Source organism: Mus pahari, chromosome 5 (genome assembly GCF_900095145.1).
Source record: "Mus pahari chromosome 5, PAHARI_EIJ_v1.1, whole genome shotgun sequence".
Taxonomy (NCBI): Eukaryota; Metazoa; Chordata; class Mammalia; order Rodentia; family Muridae; genus Mus; species Mus pahari.
Window position 1 is genome coordinate 125037923 of NC_034594.1, and position 20898 is coordinate 125058820.

Genomic DNA, 20898 nt, shown 5'->3' on the forward strand with positions numbered 1-20898 from the left:
ACATACGGCAATGTTTTAAGTGGACACTTTCTCTCCTGTAGCATCAGCTGTTCCTGCTGCTACCTAGGGAGGAAGCAGTGAATGCTTCTGAAATGGAGAGGCTGGGGACAGGGACCAAAGCTGAGGGCAGACAGAAAATACAAAAATAAGCACTCGGAGAACCGTGAGGTGTAACAAGAATGGGTGACTCGAGAGACTGTGGCAGAAGGACAGAAATGACTTATAGAGAGGAAGGCATACCCATGCCTTTTTGGGAGTCCTGGCCCCCAACCAAGGAATAATGCACTCCAACTAAACAAACACCAAATGTTTAGAACTCCCCCCTCGTGCTTAGGTTGGGTGCATCAGAGAGTAACTGGATTCTGTGGCTCCTAGAGACCAGAAGTGGTTCTCTACCATGTGCCTGTGCACAGGTGAGCCCTGGACTCTCAAGTAAGCACATCACCATCACCTCTACGCCTGTTCTTCACCTCTCAGCCAGAATCAAATGTAAAAGCAAAGCAGGGACATTAACCTACAAAGGCTCTGACCATATTAATCTCTCAGCCCAGCTTGGTACACTTCCGAATGCTCAAGTTTCGTGGTCATCCCACACTGCGAAGCTTCGAGGATACCTTGGCTTCAGGAGGGAAGCTTCTCTTGGTACAAACTTCTACCACTCCAGCCCCATGGAGAAAACCAGGGCTAAGAGGGATGTGATGAGGCACATGCTTAACCATTCTTCACATAAACCCCAAACTCGGACGGGGCTCCCCATTCCAGTTGGCAACTCTAGTTCAGACCCCATCACCACAGAACAATGGGAAAGAGCTCTTAACCGCTCTTCCACTCTAACAGAGTCAGAGTCAGAAACAGAGACAGTCTCATGGCATAACCCTGGCTGGCCTAGAACTCACTATATAGACTGGGGTAGCCTCAGGCTCACAGAGAAACACCCACTTCTGCACCCCAAAAGCAGAGATTAAAGAGGTACCACATTATGCCTCTCTCTCACCTACAGTTGATTCCCTACATGACAGCCAGGAGTGTATTTTATAAAAAAGTTCTTTATAACTTTTTGACTAACAAACAATACATACAAACATTTAGAGGACATTGTTCTGTTCCTGTATATGTGCAACATGCAATGACCAAATCAGGGTTATGACCCCATTTTGAACAACATTTATCTGTGGCTAAAACATTTAAATATCCCTGCTTCTGCTTATTCTCAAACACAAATGGCATTGTTACTAACTATGGTCAGCCACCCAACTGTGCATCTGAGTATCAGATTTTCTTCTATGTGACCATGACAGCGCATCCATTGACCCCTCTCAGCCTGGGTAATTCTTTAAGTTTAAAACCAAAGTTAGACTTCATCCACTAGGAACCCTCTCCTGCATCTTGGCCTCAGCTACTGGGTCTAGCTGGTCCTCTTTGAGTATCACCTGGGCACCAGAGTCTCAAGCTTCCCTCCTGGGACCCACCAGACAGTTCCTTCTCAGACAGCCTAGGGTTCCTCTTCTGTAAACATTCTGCTGTCTCAAGCGCTCTCCTGGCTTCTGTCTTTCGGGTGTGTGTAAAAGCCAACTCCTTGACTTTTCCTGGCCAATAAATCTGAACAAGCCACCCTGTCACCTATTGATCCCATTTCTTTCTCTCTGTGCCCTCTTCCCTGTCTGATGATATTTATCTGTCCTTCCAGCTATTGCCTGGCTCATTTCCGGTTTTATGATCCTTGGTCGTCTAATTACGTCAGTAAAATGGGCACTGTCTAATTACATCTTTTATCTGCTGGCAAGAGTCAAGCTTTCTTTTAATAATATTTGCACAATTAGTATTTCTTAAGTGGGTACTTCTGATTTTGAGAGTTGCACTAGAACTAAAACCACAGCATTTTTCTCTCTAACACTTTGCTAATCTAACAGCTGCGTCAGGAAAACTTGGTAAGGCATAGGAGAACAGCCCTTCTCTCAAGGCAGGAGCTCTGTGAGGTAAAGACATTTCTTGAGTGAAAGGAGGTAATCAGAACTAGAAATTTAATAAAAAAATGCTGCCATGTGGATGACATAATAGACGCAAAGGCCCGTCTTCATATATAATCTGACAATTTCCTCTGTGGATGCCTATCAAGATCAGCAGTGACATTTACATAGTAAAGAACGTATGTCCACGGCTGGAAGAGAATTCAAATGTAATTTAGTTTGTTTTGAATATGGTTTTCAAAATGGAAATGCAGCATGTTCTGGATAGAGATTGGGTCCCGTGTTGCTTTGCTCGCAGCTTGAAGGACTTGTGTAGTGTGGAGGATGAGCTATAGTCTGTAGATGTGCTATTTCTGGTTTCCCTTTATTCTGCTACCTTCCATTCTGTTTTAACTTCTATTTTGTACTGTATGTGTATGTGCACCACCTGAGTGCAATGCCTGAGGAGGCCAGAGAGGGCGCTGGATCCCTGCAACCCTCAGAGTACTTGTGAGCCACTTAACGTGGGTGCTGGGAATGGAGACCCTATGCAAGGGCAATATGTGCTCTTAACTTCTGAGTTGTCTCTCCAGCCCCAAAAGATTTCTTAATAGTCATACATACACAAATGCTCATAAAATCATTTTAATGAAATTTAAAATATTCATATACATACACATTCATATATGAATATTCATACACCTCCAAATATGGGTTATGAGTAAAAGGAAGTGGACTGCAGAAACTATGTTTGACCCTCATAGTCTTCATCCCTCCCCACTTACGGCACTTTTTAGCTAAGCTTTTATTATAAAAAAAAATCTTAAGAACTTTCAAAGATAATTTCTATGCATATTTAAACAGTAACGGATAGTTATATGCTAGCAGAACTTTTATATACACACTACTATTGTGACATTAATTATCTGGTGCACACCGTTTTCGTATGGTCCAAGGAGCTCAAGAGCCAAGCAGTACCAAACATCAGATGAGTCTCAAGCCATCTGCATTTAAACACCGGTACCCCTGGCTTTCCTTGGGATCACACTGCCCAGAGGATAGCACCCAAAGTTGGCTCAGGAGGAAGTAACAATAAGAAGGCAATCTTCAGAGCTCTGATGTCACTGTCACCTGAAGAATCACAGTAGTTACCACTTCCTAGTAACTCTCTATGGCTGCCCATATGGCAAGCCAGGGACAAGAAAGCCTCATTTCTATAGTGCTTAATAAATCAGTGAGACAGGTGACCCAAGGTGTTCCCCCACTGAATTGGAAGCTTCTAGAACAAAGGCACTGTCTCTGGATGTTTTCCTAATCCCTCTCCATGCCTAGCATTCCAGCTTCCTCATTTCCCCTTTCAATAGCACTCATTGTTCACTGATGAAATGAGGCTCGGGAATCAAAAAGAGGAGAGTTTCTGACCAGATGTTACAAGAAGCGACCTATGCAAACCTTCAGAACATTCATGAATGGTGTCTCGGGACCTAAGCACATCTCCAAAGTCCTAACCTTTAACATTAAGTTGGGAGTAGAATCTCACTAACTTGAGAGGTGACATGAACATTCAGAGCATGAACATCAGGGCACTGGTGGACAGGGAATTGGTGGGCAGGGAACTGGTGGACAGGGGCCTGGTGGACAGGGGACTGGTGGACAGGGCACTGGTGGACAGGGGACTGGTGGGCAGGGGACTGGTGGGCAGGGGACTGGTGGACAGGGGACTAGTGGACATTCGGGCCACAGGACACTCACTGCTCTTTAGTGCTTGATTCCTGTCCCCAGTTTCTTGATGAATAGTTTCCTACACATAGACATTTTTCTTGTAAGACAGTTTAAAGTCTGAGGGTGGGATGACCGAATCTATACCTTTGGTACTCATACCCAGCAAGCATACAGTGTCTTCTCCTATAGACTCATTCCCATGGAACACTCTTAACCTTGTAACTAGCCAATCAACACTCCTTACAGAGGATTAGTAGCTTAGGAGCACTTAAGTGGCTGGGGCAATTTTCCTCACAGTTTAGAACATTGTAATCAGAAATGCAATTAAACTGTGACAACAATGTATGACCACAAACTGCTCAACTGAAAATATTTCATAGCTGAAGAACACTTAAGGGAGGGCTAGCTCGCTATACCATACTCTTGCTGTCTCATGGAGGTGCACATCTCACAGATACTATGTCTCTCCTGCTGTTCCACAGGAATGATGCAGTACTACAGACTCCTCCCAATGTGTCTCATTCTTCCCCTTTGGAAACAGGCAAAGGTTCAGAACTCCCTGAAACAATGGGAGCAGGCAGTGATGACTCCCAAAGCTTAGTGGTTGTCCTTGTGTGAGTGCATGCATGTGTGTATGCACACATGGCATGCATACAGGTATGCATTCACATGTGTCTAAATTCATTTAGAGGCCAGAGGTCGATACTGAGTGTTTTCCTCAATCACCCTCCACCTATATTCTAAGACAGTTGTGTCACTCAATGTGGCGCTTACAGTTTTGATGAGACCGGCTGGCCAGTGAACCCCAGATATCCACCTGTCGTTACCTCTCCAGCACTACACCTGGCTTTTTATGTGTGTGTTGGCATTGAACTCAGGTCACCTGGCCATTTTACCAGCTTCCTTGATGGTCTTCATGAAGAGTATCTTCATGTAACCTAAGACATGCACACATCATTTCTTTGAAGACCGCATCGATTCAAAAGAATAAGTAGGTCGTGTCCAATCCCCCAAAAGACAAAGGCTATACTGTCATACCGTGACTTAGCTGGCTTTGTCACAGTTTAGTAATAATGTCGTCTCAGCATACATGTGAGCCTGCACTCTGGAACTACCCTTTCAGGATCCATATTATCTAATATGAGGTAAGGGCGACCATCAAAGGAATTAGCTCTCCATCTACTAGACTTTATTTTTCTAGCATTTTCCAGATGTTCAGCCAATTTCCAGGTCATAACATGATTCTTAAACTGTCTGTGTGAGCTTTTTGATGTTTGGGGGAGGGAATTAGTGTGAAATTCCTAAATATTTAAGGCTCCTTTCCTGATGTGAGGTTTTCTATCAGATTTCTTGCGTACTTGATCTCCCCTAGACATACCTCTTACGCACCGCACCGTGTCTTCAGTCCTCTGCCTGTACTGGCGCCATGCCTCAGAATCACCGGCTCTTTTGTTTGTTCATCTTTTATGCAGACTTTAATCATGCTTTGTGTGTGTCCATCCAGAGCCTGTGCTGAGGCACCCTCTGCTGTATCACCACAGGATACTGACACTGTACGCCAAGATATCCATCTGTCACCACTTATTAGTTCCCTAAAGGCAGAGATTAGTTTTGCCCGTCTGGTCTGTATGAGCTGTGATGCCTAGTGTGGTATCCAAAGCACGCAAAACAGTCAGCAAATGTTTTGCAGACTGACAAGGGACACGAAGACTTGAATGAAACTAGATCAGACCCCATCTGTTTACCTGAGGAAACATACCACCACACAGATCCCTCTGTCCCAAAGCTATTTCCAGATATAGTAAGCCTTCCTGAGGGAGCAAATCTGCATTGCTCAAAAATACAACTGAAGCCCTTTGGAGGTTGGAAACTTTTAAATTACATTTAGCAAAATAAATAGTTGCACTGGATAAAAGGTGTTAATTATAAAAATAAAGAATTTATATTCATAATTCAAATCACTTAAATTCAAAATCACCTGAAACTATCAAAGGATGACTATTATTGCTAATGTTGGTGGAAGGCTCCTCAACACCTTCTTTCTTTATTCATATGACACAGAATATTCCATATATTACAAATAAAATGTACAGACAGGTATGGCACCATATGCCTCAATCGCAACAGAGACAGACAATTGCCATGAATGTGAGACCAGCCTGGGTAGATAAATGGGCTGTAGGCCAGCCTGAGCTACCCTGTAGGGCTTAAAAACAACAACAACAACAACAACAACAAAAACCCAAATGTTCAGCAAGACAGCTCAGTCGGTGAAGGTGCCTTCTGCCAGGTCTGATGACCTGAGTTCAATCTCAGGGCCTATGTAGTGGAAGGAAAGACGGACTCCCACAAACTGTCCTCTGACCTCCACACGTGCCCTGTGGTGCACACATAAATAAATCATTAAATAGATGAGCAAACAAGTAAATATAACTGAGAATAAAACTCTTGAGATGCCATTATAAATAAGACATGCTGTGAATCTCCTTGCACCTTTTTCTTTAAAGCACCGCAGGATCGCTTATCCCTTGACCGCTCAATGGCGCTCATGTCCAGACAGTGAGGGAGACCTTTGAGCATACAGGTGTGGACAACATCTGCCTGTCTAGTTATCTCCTAATTAAAGAAGAAAAAGCAAAACTGCAGGAGCAAAAGGCATAATTATTTAAATCCCATATGCACACTGCTATTCTGTGCTCCAGAAAAAACATTTCTGGTTTGACATTACTCATTAGAACATAAGACAGATGTCTACTCCCGCCTAATTTGAGGTGGTAAAAACCGCTCTGTTTTACTTTCCTTCTGTGGAGATGGGATTGGGTGGAAATGGAGGTTGGTTGGGAATGGGTGGGTGAGGATAGGAGTTATTTACTAGGAGCAGCTGAATATTTTCTGTCTGCTTATTGAACTCTTGTAAACTTTTCTATAACTTGCCTGGTCGCAAGTTTAGTTCAGTGTTCACTTAGGATGTTCTTTGTTTTTAGATTTCAGCTAGTATTTTTTAAAATTTTTTTCCCATATTTGCCTTATTTGCCTTGCAAATGGTATTCATGGTTTGACAGCTGTCTTTTAACTTAGCTTACAGTGGTTTGTTTAGTTAATGCCACACAGCAGTTTTAGATTTTCATGCAGCCAAATTTGTCAGCTTGTTTTTATGGGATCAGATTTCATAGCATTATAGGGAAGACGTTTTGCAACCTAAAATTATAAAGGCATTTGGCCAGGCTGGCTGGCCGGGGAACCCCTGTTCTTCCTTCTTAGCCCTGAGCTTACAAAGCACGTGATGTCATCACAGCTGGCACTTTGGAAAAAAAATTACTTTGTAAAATGTATTTTTACTCTGAGTTTTATGCATGCATAGAATGTATTGTATCCATTTTCACCTTCTATTAACCCCACCCCCTCCTTCTTTCTCTGAAACATTTCTTCTTCCCATGTCACCCCTTCCATACTTTCCTGTCTTCTGTGTGTGTGATCTACTGTGCTTAATTAGGTTTCCTGTGTGAGCACAAGTGGGGGTATTAGTGGAGCATGGGAAACTTGTCAGTAGTAGCTACACCACTGAAGAGACTGTCAATCAACTCTCAGAGACCAGTGAGAGTCTCATCAGCTCCCCTCCCTCCTTTCCATGATGAAATGCTGACTGAGTCAATCTTGGGCATGTCTTGTGTGAATAACCACACTTATGGTGAGTTCTTTTTTCTTTTTTTTTTTTTTTAAATATTTATTTATCATATGTAAGTACACTGTTGCTGTCTTCAGACACTCCAGAAGAGGGCGGCAGATTTCATTACAGATGGTTGTGAGCCACCATGTGGCTGCTGGGATTTGAACTCAGGACCTTTGGAAGAGCAGTCAGTGCTCTTAACCACTGAGCCATCTCTCCAGCCCTTATGGTGAGTTCTTAAGTGCGACCTGTGTCTTACCCAGAAGAGCTCTTTTGGAACACACCTCCCATCCCCCATCTCTTCCATCCTTCCATGATGTTCTCTGAGTCATACACGGATGACTTTTTACATGGGCCCTAGGGATGGAACTTTCCTCATGCTTGTGTGGGAAACGCTTTATGGACTGAGGTTAACTCCTCAGCACCAGATTTCTTATCTTCCATTTACATCTTTAGATTCATTCGAAGGGCCAGAGAGAGGATGCCGAGACTAATGGTACCTGCAGTCATGCCTGAGTTCTGCTGCTGGGAACCACATGGTGACATCGGGAAAGGAGAAAGCCAACTCCCGCAAGTTGTCCTCTGGCTTCCACAAATACACTGTAATAGGTGTGCAGAGGCATACAAGCAGGCGTGCATGCGTGTGTGTGTGTGTGTGTGTGTGTGTGTGTGTGTATGTGTGCGCGCACACACACACACACACACACACACACTAGTTTCATCTGGAAATTGTTAATAATTCAATTTTAATATTATGAATATCCTTCACAGAAGCAATGTGAGCTGAAATGATCCCTATTTTGCACGTCATTTTAAATTTTCATTTAGTTCTAGATGCAGTTCTCTGTAACAGCCACAGGTACAGTCAGCGTCTTGTTTCCTCATTCTCAATGCACTGCTTCACAAAGAAATATCCTTCTAGAAACATCCTTAGTCCCATGTACAGGAAGAGCTAGGAAATAGGGAAATCATACACACACTCATATACACACACTCACATATACACACTCACATACACACACTCACATACACACGCTCACATACACACACTCACACACATGTCTGGAAGAAGGGAATGATCATAGTAACAAATTAATTCATGTTCATGAATCAATTGTTCAAGTCTGTTGAACGTGACAGCCCTAAGAAAATGATAATGAATTTCTCAAGTTAAATCGCAAAGGACCGATCAACAACTTTGAGAAGTCACAGCTGCATACATAAGCCGGCATATCTTCAGGCTGCCAACAGGATGGTGGAGATTAACAGTTGGCACCCTCTCACTGCTTATCGTGTGTCACCAAGTAGTACAGAAAAGCCTAACATACTACATTGCATCGAAGGTCCACAGCTCCGTGCAAAGTATCCCCCATCCAGCACAGACAGGACCTAAGCCAATGAGAAGCTCACGAGTCTGACAAGTCTATGTATGTGTTTGTGAGGAGCTTAGCCAGGCTTTGAAGCCAGTTTGCCAGATTTCATAGCTGTGTGGTTAACATGACTGTACTTCAAATCCACCAAAAATAACCCTAATTACCACAATAGAATCTCCAGACATCCTCACTTAACAGCCAAGGCTGAGTTAAAGCAGGCAGTTAGCAATTACTTCCCCCAGAGCTCCTAAGCACAGACTGGTTTAGACTCAGTGCTCCAGACAGAGAAGTTTACTCCTGAAGGGGAGTGACCTCAGTCAAGCTACCCTCCTCATTAGACAAACAATCCCACTTCTTTAGCTATGTGACCAGGATAGGCCTTAGCTTCAGCCTCCTCCTCTCAAACAGAGAGAAAAACAGTGGAAAAGACCTAGGAACTGAAATCAAAAGTCCAGTAGTATGCTTTTAATGCCATGTAATAATTCAGTGGAGAAAGCAGCAGCCATGCTCAAGCCCCAAGGTGGGTCTCTCCACAGGAACATCAGAGACGAAATGAGGCCAATCTGCCAGTTGGGCGAAGTGACATGGAGACTGCCAGGAGATGCCCATGAAACAGCCTTTGTTATGCCAGCCAGGATTCCGGGAAGAAGTCACAGTTTCAAATTCTCTGATGTCATTTTGGAAGGAAACACTGAGAACTGCTAAAGGTGAAGAGACGCTCCCAGTTCCACTCCTGCTGATGAGTCACTTCTGGAGAACTTCCCCCAGCACCGAGCCAGTCTTGCCTGCAGCTCTGGTTCCCTGGGCCTCACTGGGGGATGCCAGACACACCAACAGCTTCACTGCAGCCTTCCACCTAGCCGAGCTCACTTCACTTTAGCCAGAGGGAAGGAACCAGGCAGCTACAGAATCACAAGGCTTCTAGAGGGGAAAGTGAGTGACTAAAGGAATCTGCTGGGCCTCCTCGGGAATCCTGAGGGCTCTGAGGGCAATCCTGTAATGGTAACCCTGTAATAGGTTCTGCCAGCTCCAAGGCTCCTTCCTGTTGGAGTCAGGCTACCTGGAACACAGTGGTATATGACCCTACCTTACGTCCATATCCAACAGCAAGGGAGCAGGCTCTCAGTGCTCGATGACAATGAGGAAAAATTAGCATTTGGCAATATTCCCTGGGAACGAATATATGTGTGCATGTGTATGTGTACATACATATGTATGAATATATGTACATATATACACATTTATATCCCCAAATTTACATATATATAAATCTATATACATTTCTATATAAGTATATACATATATAAAAACAAGCTCATATGTGTGTGTATATGTGTATACATACACATATAAACAAAAATTTACATATATGAAAATGTATATATATTTATATATTAGTATATACATATATAAAAACAAGCTCGTGGGGGGGTCTCATGGTGCCTTTCTTGACTTCTTTCTGTCACAGAAAACTTCCAGCTATTAAAATACAGATGCAGTGTGTTCTGCGGCCGCCAAGGAGGCGAGAGTGGAAAGGCCGTGCCTGTCAACTGAAATAATCCACTCAGTGACAGGGAGTGCTGGGGAGTTACTCGTGAATCAGGCCCTGTCCCAGCGACTCTCTCCTGCTGCACATACTTCCATGTGGTAGGTGCCAGGATTAACTCCGCATTATAGATGTGGCAGACAAGGCTAAGGATGGAGATGGAATTAAACTCCTGCTGTAAGGAAGCCAGAAGTCACAGGCGATGGTAACCCTCTTCTCTCAGAGGAAATGTCCACCCTGACGGACAAGAGAAGAAGCAAAGAAGGAAGGGAAACAGCTTTCTGAACACCTTCTCTGCACTGGATGCTGAGGTAGGCAGTATTTGTGCGAGATCTGTGTGCGTGTGTGTGTGTGTGTGTGTGTGTGTGTGTGTAGTGTGTGCATATATGTAATGTGTGTATATGTGTGTGTGTAGTGTGTGTAATGTGTGTGTCTGTATGTGTGTGTAGTATGTGTGTATATGTAATGTGTGTATATGTGTGTGTAGTGTGTGTAATGTGTGTGTCTGTATGTGTGTGTAGTGTGTGTGTATATGTAATGTGTGTATATGTGTGTGTGCGCGTGTATGTAGTGTGTGTAGTGTGTATGTGTGTGTGTGTAGTGAGTGTGTAGTGGGTGTATATGTGTGTGTGTGTAGTGTATGTGTGTGTATAATGTGTGTGTATGTTTATGTGTGTGTAGTGTGTGTATATGTGTATGTGTGTGTGGTGTGTATAGTGTGTGTGTGTAGTATGTAATGTACGTGTATGTCTGTGTGTGTGTGTAGTGTGTGTAGTGTGTGTGTAATGTGCATGTATGTGTGTGTTATCACTTGAGAGTGGAGCCTGGCACACTAGAGTCCCTCTTTCCTCTCAGGCTGCTTTGAAGATGAAGTAAGGGATGTGTGACATGCTTAACATGGCACCCAACACATTGTAGAAACAACTGCCATTGGCTACTCGGTATGAAACAGGTAGTTTTTAGAAAACACTGAATTCATTCAGGATCTCCAAGGTCTCCAGAAGCAACTTCCCTCAGGCAGTAGAGTTTTGATTCTCAAAGGTTTTAAGTAACAAAGCAGGCTGCACTTTTATTACAAAAGCAGCAGTTAAAACTCTTGGACAGCATGTCAGAGTTCTATAATGTATGAAGTCTGTGTGGGCTTCTGGCCACGTAAAGCCTTCTGAGTCCTTATCTGAAACATCATGATACCTCCCAAGACTACACTAGGATATGCTCTTTGCATCTTGAGTTACGGCTTTTTGTTTTGTTTTTCAGTTTCTTATTGGTAAACAGAAATTACACAAGGCAATAGTTTTTTTTTTGTTTTTGTTTTTTTGTTTTTGGTTTTTCGAGACAGGGTTTCTCTGTATAGCCCTGGCTGTCCTGGAACTCACTTTGTAGACCAGGCTGGCCTCGAACTCAGAAATCCGCCTGCCTCTGCCTCCTGAGTGCTGGGATTAAAGGCGTGCGCCACCATGCCTGGCAAGGCAATAGATTTTATTGTGGCATTCCCATGCATATGTCCACAAAGTAATTCAGTCATACCATTTGCCTTTATCTTTTTCAGTCTCTTTACCTACTTTAGTCTCTTTTTTACTTTTAAGTCTCTTTCCCCAAAACTCTGCATATGAGAGAAAACAGACAAAATTGGCTGTGTGAAAATGGCTTATTTTATTAACCCGAAGATCTTACGTTCCATTCATTTTCCTGCATACAAACTCATTTTGTTTTGTTTTCTTTTTTTTTTAATTTTTTTTTTATTTCGCTCTTTATGACTAAATCAAACCCACTGCCTGTGTAGACTACCTTTCCTTTATTCAGTCACCCTCTCAAGGGTACCCTGGCTGACTCCGGTCGCAAACTCACAGAGATCTGTCTGTCTCTCCCTTTTGAATGCTGGAATGAAAGGCATGTGCCCCCATGCCTGACCTGGCCTCTTAGTATTCCTAGTGGCTGCATTCAAAAGCAGCAGGTGCAAGTAATTTCAATAATACAATTTACCTAATCTGATAGATCCCAATTATCACTTGAATACATGATCAATAGTGATTAAGGAGCTATTTTTTTTGTTATTTTCCATATTAGCTCTTCATTTAGTACAAAATGTAAAAAGTATCTCAGGCTGGGCCACATCATCCATGCTTCAGAGTCACATGTGACTAATGGCTATGGTCCCACACAGAGGCACATTATCCTCTCTGTAATTATCCTATGAGCAAAGTGTCCTTAATGAATCTTCACTTTGTGCAATCAAAATTATGAGGGATACACAGTGAATTATTACTTTGCCTCCCACTGCTTCGCAATTCTAAATACATCAGGAACATTTTATCATTTAATCTTCAACGTGGCCCTGATATAAATTGGTCCCCTACAACATTTAAACAGGCAGCAATGTATGTCACGTTCCAATTTATGAACCATCAAGGATGAGAATATAACTAAGTCCACATGAAGGAGAGCAGCTAGGTTTCTGGTTGCTGGCCAGCTGCTTGGCCTTACAACGCCATCCAAAAGAGTCTTACTACAAGGATCTATGCACCTCTGTTTAAAGGGCTGCCGTAAACATCCGGTGCTCCTTAAACCAAACTCAGCAGCAGTCAGAGCCAGTTTAGTTATAAAGTGAGGATGGGACGGTCAGTGTTGAACTTGATCTCTGGGCATTCCCCCTTCATCCTGCGCTTAGCCCTATGGAAACCTGGGTCCTCTAAAGACCATGCATTTCCTACCCACAGCTGACTAACCAGCTTATAAGAGAGATCACACCTATCAACAAATACATGATTTATTTAAAAAAACAAACAAACAAAAAAAAAAAAAAAACCACAAAACAACTAAAACTGGGATGAGAAGAGAAGCTTCAGAGACCTTAGAACTGGCTCGTGAGTGCGTGCGTGCGTGCGTGCGTGCGTGCGTGCGTGCGTGCTGCAGTCTACCTTGGATAAAGTATTTGAAAAGATGAAGGCAGTAGAAACGGCACAGGGCAGCCTTGCCTTCCTCACATGGGTGACAGCAGCTGTTTGAAAAGTCTGGCAACTCTGAGAAGAGTGAAGGGCAGCAGAGGCTCAACCCCGTTTCGGACGGTAGAGTACTGCTGTGTGTGTGGTTCTCGCCAGTGCGCTTCCCTTGCTGGTGGTGATGCCAGGACACCAGCCAATCCAGGACACCAGCCAATCCATAAGCACCTTCGGATGCTGTGTGAAGTCAGTAGTTCTCATTTCCTTGGAGCTCTCTATCTCTCTTTGAAAATGACTCCCAAGAGACCCACCAAAGAGACAAATACAGTATCAACACTGCATTGCGACATCAAGTTGGAGGTCGTTACTTATAGTAACAGAGCACCTACCCGGTGGGTGACAAAAGATATTAAATGGATAATAACAAGCCAGATACTTAACTTGCACTATCTGTGGTAATTTTGGCATAGGAGATCTTCTCCTTGCAAACTAGTTCAAGTAGAGAGATATAAGCAGTACATAGCTTGTTATATTTAAACTACAGCATTCAGTAACATGGTGGGTCCAGCACTTTCTTCAATACTGAGTTCTGGGATTTCTACTGACAGACCCTAGTAAAGCTGGAAAAAGAATCTCTCATGACTGGTGAAGTTTCCGCCCCTTATATTCCTGCTTTATTTAACATTATACTACAAACTTGTAAATATGCCAGTGAAACTAACCAGATAATAAATAGTGGGGTAAATAAAACTTCAATGAGTATTAGGGAGATTAAAAAACAACAGCAACAAACCTAAGCTGATTCTTTAATTGTACTTCCTAGGTTTGGACGACACAGATGCACAGAGCTAGCAGGAACTAGGTAGACCTGGGATAGTCCAATTTCTAGCTGCTCCCTGAATGCACATCCTTGCTACAAACACAATACGGTCAGCAAGCACTTTAATCCCTCTTGAGTGCCTTTGGCACCTGCTTTAGCTCTAATGGGATGTGGCACACAGGTAACTGTCCTTAGGAACCACCCATATGTGCAGCTCAGTCTTGCTCTTCTTAGAAAGGATATTTTGCCCTCAGTGGCTTATGGTATATAGGACCAGGAGGGTGAGAGATGAGATGCATGACACCCAGCTGACCCAGCAATAAAACAAGCTCTGGCTGTTGCAAACCACTGAGACCAAGAGTCTACCCAGCAACTGCTGACGAGCTGAATATAAATACTGTATACTAAAATCACCAAATCTTGACCTAAGAATTTCTCTCTAAAGATTGTAATTTAATATGTATTTTTTTCCTATAAGTTAACCCTGACTTGGATTTCTTCACATATAGCTCATGCTCCATTCTAACTAGATTCTTTATAACTCTTGAATATGTCTCACAGGATTTCAAGCCTTTTCTCATCTAGCTCTCTCCTAAACTCTTATCCAACAAGTTTAGATTCTTCCAGGCCAGGTTCACATGCCACCACTATAAAGAATCCATTCATACAGGCTTCCTGGTTATTGGTTCAGTCTCTGTGAGCCACTGTGAGTCCCTAGGCCCTTTGCACATATGTCATTGTTGTGTAGCTTGGTCTTCTGTGGGACTCCTAACAGTGGGCACAGGGGCTTGGCTGACTCTGTTGCCTGCCCTTGGGACTCCTTTCACCTACTGGGTTACCTCATCTTTCCTTAATAGGTTCTTAGTCTTACTATAATTGGATATGCCACAGCTGGCTGATATCCATGGCAGGCCTGCCATTTCTGAAGAGAAATTGAGGAGGACTGGAAATAGCAGTGGGGGTAGGGAGTGGTAGGAGGGACTGGGAGAAAAGGGAGAGGAAACTGTGGTCAGGAAATAAATATATACCTATATATAATACATATATTATGTATATATGTATATACACATATATGGAGAATATACATGTATATATATATATATATGGGGAAGTATATGTGTGTATGTATATGTATGTATGTATTGTGTAAAAGAATTCATTCTGATTCTGCCTTTAAAGTTACTATGATAGGTATCTTATGGTATTTGGTTTATTTTGTCTCACAACATTCCTTATCCTCTCACAAAGTCGAGGATAGCAAGAGCTATGCTAGATTTGCCTCTGTAATCTCCATGGCGTTTAGCCAAAGGCCTTAAACACTATTCTGCAATGGGAGCATGGGATGAAGTGGTGAGCCAGGGCCCAAGATACATGGATGCTGACACTGAAGAGCTGGGCAGCTTTGAAGCAGCCAGCTTTTTGTGATTCAGCCTCTCCATATGCAAATTGAGACAGCACATATTTCACAGGACTGTTGTAAAAATTCAACATGAAAATGAATGCAAATGCCTCCCGGGATTGACATATGGTGGCAGCTCCATCCAAAGTAGCTCCATCATGACAGTGATCATGACAGACCATTACAGAGGCTAGTTTAAAAACATCTTTGACAGTAGATCATTTTCACTCGGAAGCTAAGCATTAAAGGGTCACAATAATGATTCTATTTCTAATTAGCTGTTTTCCCATTAGATGAGGTTTCAGTAGCTGGTGTCTGGCTTTATTAAGATGCTCAAATATCCATTATTTTCCTCTATCCTCCAGGTAATCACCACAACAAATTTGTTACAGGAATAAAACTTCTCATTGATTAGAGCACACGTTAATGCAACAGTGGAAATCCCAGTTCAAGAACAATCGAAACCATGAATCAAAGGCCAGGGGTGGGAGATGGCTCAGTTAGTTTAGAGCTTGCGTTATATGACAAAGACCTGAGTCTTGTTCCCCAGAACTCACACAGAAAGGCCAGGCTTGGTGGCACATGCTTATAATCCCAGCACTGAAGAGATGGAGACAGGCTGGGCCCTGGGACTTGTCCAGTCAGTGAGACACCATCTCAAAAACAAAACAAAACAAAACAACCAAAAAACACTCAAGGTGGACTGTGCTTGAGGGTAGGTATCTGGCCTCTACTCACATGCACACACTTTCAGGCATGTGCACACACGCACAGCTAAACACTTTACAACTGACAACATTGTCTGAGAGTGACTGGAGGATGTGACTTTACACATACACTCACTTGCAGGCATGTGGAAACACACAAACACATACACACAGCTAGTCATCATACAAGGGTCCACACTGAGAGCAATCGGGGGATGAGATATTTCTTGGTGAGATTCTTTATCCAGTAAGAAAGGAAATGGTATTTTTAAAAAATAGAAATAACATAGCTACTTTTTAAATTTATATCTTCAGGTAGTTGGATTTTTCTGTTAAAGTCCTTTAACAAAACCTGTTCCATGTGCCCTATACTAACTAGAATTGTGTTTAAATATACACACTCCATCAGAGGAGAAACTGATCTTTCTAAGGATAAACCCAAGCAAGAAGCTCAAAATCCAGTAAGTGGCCAGGCAGGAACTGTCACAGAGTGACCTAGGCTTGGTGTGCATCTGTGTGGAAGGGTCTGTGGCTCAGGGATGCCCCAGGCTGATCGAAGGGACAAACACCACACTATCTGCTGACTGCCCAGAAATGAGGACCAGAGTCGTGAGAGCTACTGAAGACATCTGAGTGTGTATGTGAAGCATCTTGATTTTTAAAAGCTTTTGGGTTTTTAATTATTTGGGCTTAGAGAAGAGGCGATGTGTATGACCTTTGCAATTTGTGGGACCACGGCACTAGGAACACTACAATTACCCTTCGCTGGATTTTTAAATATGAATTTACTCTATTAGCCCTAAAGCACACACACCATCTCATTGACAAACCTCCTTTCCCTTCACTTTTGGCTTGTGTCTTCAGTTGTCCCCCCCCTGAGGACACGAGTCACTGCCTGGTATCTTGACTTGAGTCTCTCAAGTTCTTTAGGTTGATGTGCACGTGAACTTGTGTGTAAAACCTCTATGACCATCTCCGAGCCTTTCTAGGTACAAATGGTAGCAACTGAGAATAGGAAGGGTCTGCACTGACTACGTCCAAGTCTCACCATCCCTCTGACCCAATAGCAGAAGACACAAATCAGTGTAGTCACTCGCCGCAGCCACTGGTCGCCAGCAGGAATGGCCAGAAGGAAAGCGTGTGGGCACTCACCGCCAAACACATCCCCGTTCTGGTAGCTCTTCCCTCTCTGTGCTTCCTCTTCATTTTGAACAGTAGCGACATGCTTGGCAGAGGCACAGCCCATAGTCTCATTCGGTCAGCTTCAGCAGGGCTGGACTGCAAATCATCTCTACAGACACGGAGACATTGCTTTCTCTCTCTTTAAGCACACAGGAAATCCACCTTGTGGCTGTGCTGGTAACGGTGTGTACACCTGCAAGAAGAGAAAGCCGGATCAGAAAGGGAGACTGCACACCTGGTATTGCTCCCCGGGGGTGGGTGGCTGCTGGCATTACACAAGACTGTCCCTGGCTTCCACATTCAGTGCTGAAGAACAGAAGCGCAGTGGGGGAAATCCCTCTTGATCCCTGCTCAGAAGGCAACCAAGGAAGGCATGACCCCACACAACACTCTGGGAAGGAGCCATTTTCAAAGACAGGTAAAGAGCACTGACAGAATGAGAACTACTGACGTCACACAGCATTCGAGGTGCTTATGGATTGGCTGGTGTCCTGGCATTACCAGCAAGCAAAGCGCACTGGCGAGAGCCACACTGTGCCTTCCTGCCTGCCCTCTCTACAGGCCAATGCTCTCGGGTTTTATCTATTTCAGATCACCTTTCTTCTCAGACTGGACCATGGCCTCAGTTATGCATCTGAAGTTGGCCTGAGTCAAGAATTAGACTTCAGGTGTTCACTCTCTGCTCAGCTCACTCAGTGTTTTAAGGATTGGGTTGAGCGTATAGGACGATGGAGAAAAACAGAGCGCAGACAGTTGTGGAATTCCCAGCCATGGCTTGTATGTCAGCTTGTCTCTCATGAAGGCGTACGGATTAGTTATGAATGAACCACTCAACTGAAGTGAGGTCACCTTCCCTGTCATGGTAAAGGTGAAGGCCAGACACTGCGGGCTTTCTGTACTCAGTGTGCTCAGATACTCCTGCTTGTTTTGGCTGGGTTTATCATCTGTCTTATCCAGCCATTCCAGCCCTGTAAATGAGGTACTACAATCTAGAAGCCATTCCTGTTGACCATCCCTCTGCCCACATCCACCCCTTACCAATGGAACTCTTAGCTCTTCAAGACTCCTGGCAAAACCAAGAAAACACCATTCTTTACCCTCACCAGCACCCATATTCCACCAGCACCACAACCATTCTTGCTATGAACGGTGGAGCCTGTCAAGTCTCACAGATGGCACTACTAAACATGGCGGAAAGCTTCATTTGTCAACAGGACTGCTGGACCCTAGGCCCTTCCTAGAACGCAAAGGCATGACAGAATGGCAGAGAATGACAGAAAGGAATGACAGAGAAATCTGATCACTTGAGCTATAAAACCTCAGCAAAGAGCATCTTCTCAACAATCTAAGTCATGTAATGAGCGAGATTAAATTCGAAGGTAATGACGCAAAACCAAGTCATGCAAACAATAGCTGCAGTAATACTGTCTATAGCATAGCCAACCTGTATTTAATCCCTCAGAGTACCCACTTACCACTGTCATGAGAAGAAAGCTGCTTGGAGAAATGCTACAAACCATGAAACTTTGTCCCCTAGAGAGTCAGTGCTAGCACTCCTTCACCCGCCAGGGCACCTTAGATGAACACATTTCATCTTTTTAAGATTATATGAAATCTGGGCTTATGGATGTACACATTAACACACATACAAACAAGCCATTCTGTGACTTAGCAGTAATGTCTTTGAAACAACTCTATTTCTCAGGAGCCTGATGGGGGAGAGCTGCTGACAATAAACACCAGAGAGAGAGAGAGAGAGAGAGAGAGAGAGAGAGAGAGAGAGAACGCCCTGTGACAGAATCTATAGCAATGTACCATTCAAAAAAGCAGATCACATACTGACTGGGTGGAGGCAGCAACTAGACAGAGGAAGTGGTGTTGCTTTGGGGTATTAAAGTCTGAGAACACAGCGACAGCATGCAGACGTGAGGAGCAGATGAACTAAGGCCCGGGCTGGTGAAAGACAGAGCACGTTTGTGTACTTGCTCCAGAAGGCTCGGGGCAGAAAGAGACCAGCACAGCCAGCGCTTTGTGAAGAGCCCGGAGAAGGCGGGGCTTGCCATCTCCACCCAACTTAATAAAGTCACTATCAGACGTCCTAGGATAGTAGAATGGTTATCCCCCTGCTTACATCCTTTAGTCTCTGAAGACCCACCACAGAAACAAGAGATGAGAGGAGAGAGGAGGTGAGAGGTCCTCCCCAGCCTGCAGCGGCTCAGAGTTCTTGCAATCCCTAGGCCTGCCAGCGGTGCTGAGGTTTCTGGATTCTGTCACCACCTTCTCAGCCCAGCGTCAGCTCTGTCCCCAGCTCAGCATCACAGGAAGGTCCCAGGTGTGGATGGAAGCCCCTTCCTTTCCAAGTAGGAAGTCTACGAGCAAACCACCTCACACGGGCATGGGGGAGACAAACCGCACAGACAGGAACCTCTCTCCACACCTCTCGCCACCTCTTCAGAATCGAAGAGAAACAAGAAGAGAGATGAACTAATACAATCACCAGGGTTCTGAGAAATAGGAGGTAACTCACCACTCCCTCCCCAGTCACCTCAGGTGACTTTGTTTTTTTAATTCAAACTTTACATTTGAAAGGTCATGCTTCTTGTGTGGTTTCTCACAAAGACTTCTGGAGCCTGACTCTTACCCAGGTGTGAATGTTCAAGACCCTCACCATGATTTTCCTCATACACATATTTACAACAAAAATTACTTTACATCAGACACTGCTGGCGAGTGATGGTGATTACTAGTAAGTAGAATCATTACACCGCACTGAAGCCCATGGGAACATGTTGTTCTCTATGGAACGAGTCAGGACTCAGGATCGTCATGGACCATGAAACTGTGGACGCCGAGACCACAGGTGAGGAGAGACCTCTGTAAGGTGGGCAGCTGACAGGAGTTAACCTCTGACCCTCAGTAGCATTACAGTGCTTCTCATTCTTCAAAGCTGTGTTCACATTAAAATGCACTAGGATGTAAAGAGTTAAAGTTACATGAAAACAAATGTTTGTCAGCTTCAGGCTGACAAATATGTATTTGTATTTCACAGGGAGGGGAAAAGGTAGAGGAAAGAGGTGAGGGAGAGTGGGAGAGAGACCTTGAACTCCTGGGCTCAAGTGATCTTCCTGATTCAGACTCTCACTAGCTGGGGCTGAGGGCATGTGTCACCACATCCAGCTAATTACGCTTTGATAAGCTCTGTCACTCAGTAGGAACTGGCGCTCAATCATCACTCCGTGTGCACTTTATTTCTGAAATACACTATAGCTGATAGCTTATAGCATTATTTTGATTTTTAAAGTGGCATGTTCAAGTTTTACAAGCTTATTGGAACTATATTTTAGTAAGTTTACCCCTTTGGTGGTACTGGAGTCATTTGAGGGGCAGACCTCCAATTTGTAAAGTCAATCATGCACGGATCACCGAGGAAAAGTTTTGAATATGTCACAAGCACTTGTCCAATCATTCAATCATTTAATTAGCAGATGTTAATTGGAAACTCCTTAGTAATAGACAGTGATTGGTAGGTACCAAGCTCACGGTGGTAAGCAAGATGAAATATGATTTTCCTCTCTGCCCCCATAGAATATAAATGAC

General features: G+C 43.8%; 1 protein-coding gene across 1 annotated transcript in view; it reads right to left on the minus strand.

The window, feature by feature from the left end:
* C5H1orf21 (chromosome 5 C1orf21 homolog) overlaps positions 1-20898 on the minus strand; it is a 199792-nt gene that overhangs the window by 99665 nt on the left and 79229 nt on the right. Inside the window, exon 2 of the mRNA XM_021198472.2 lies at positions 17272-17494. Within this exon, the coding sequence (XP_021054131.1) occupies positions 17272-17365 (94 nt within the window). The 5' untranslated portion in view covers positions 17366-17494. The remainder of the gene's footprint in view (positions 1-17271; positions 17495-20898) is intronic.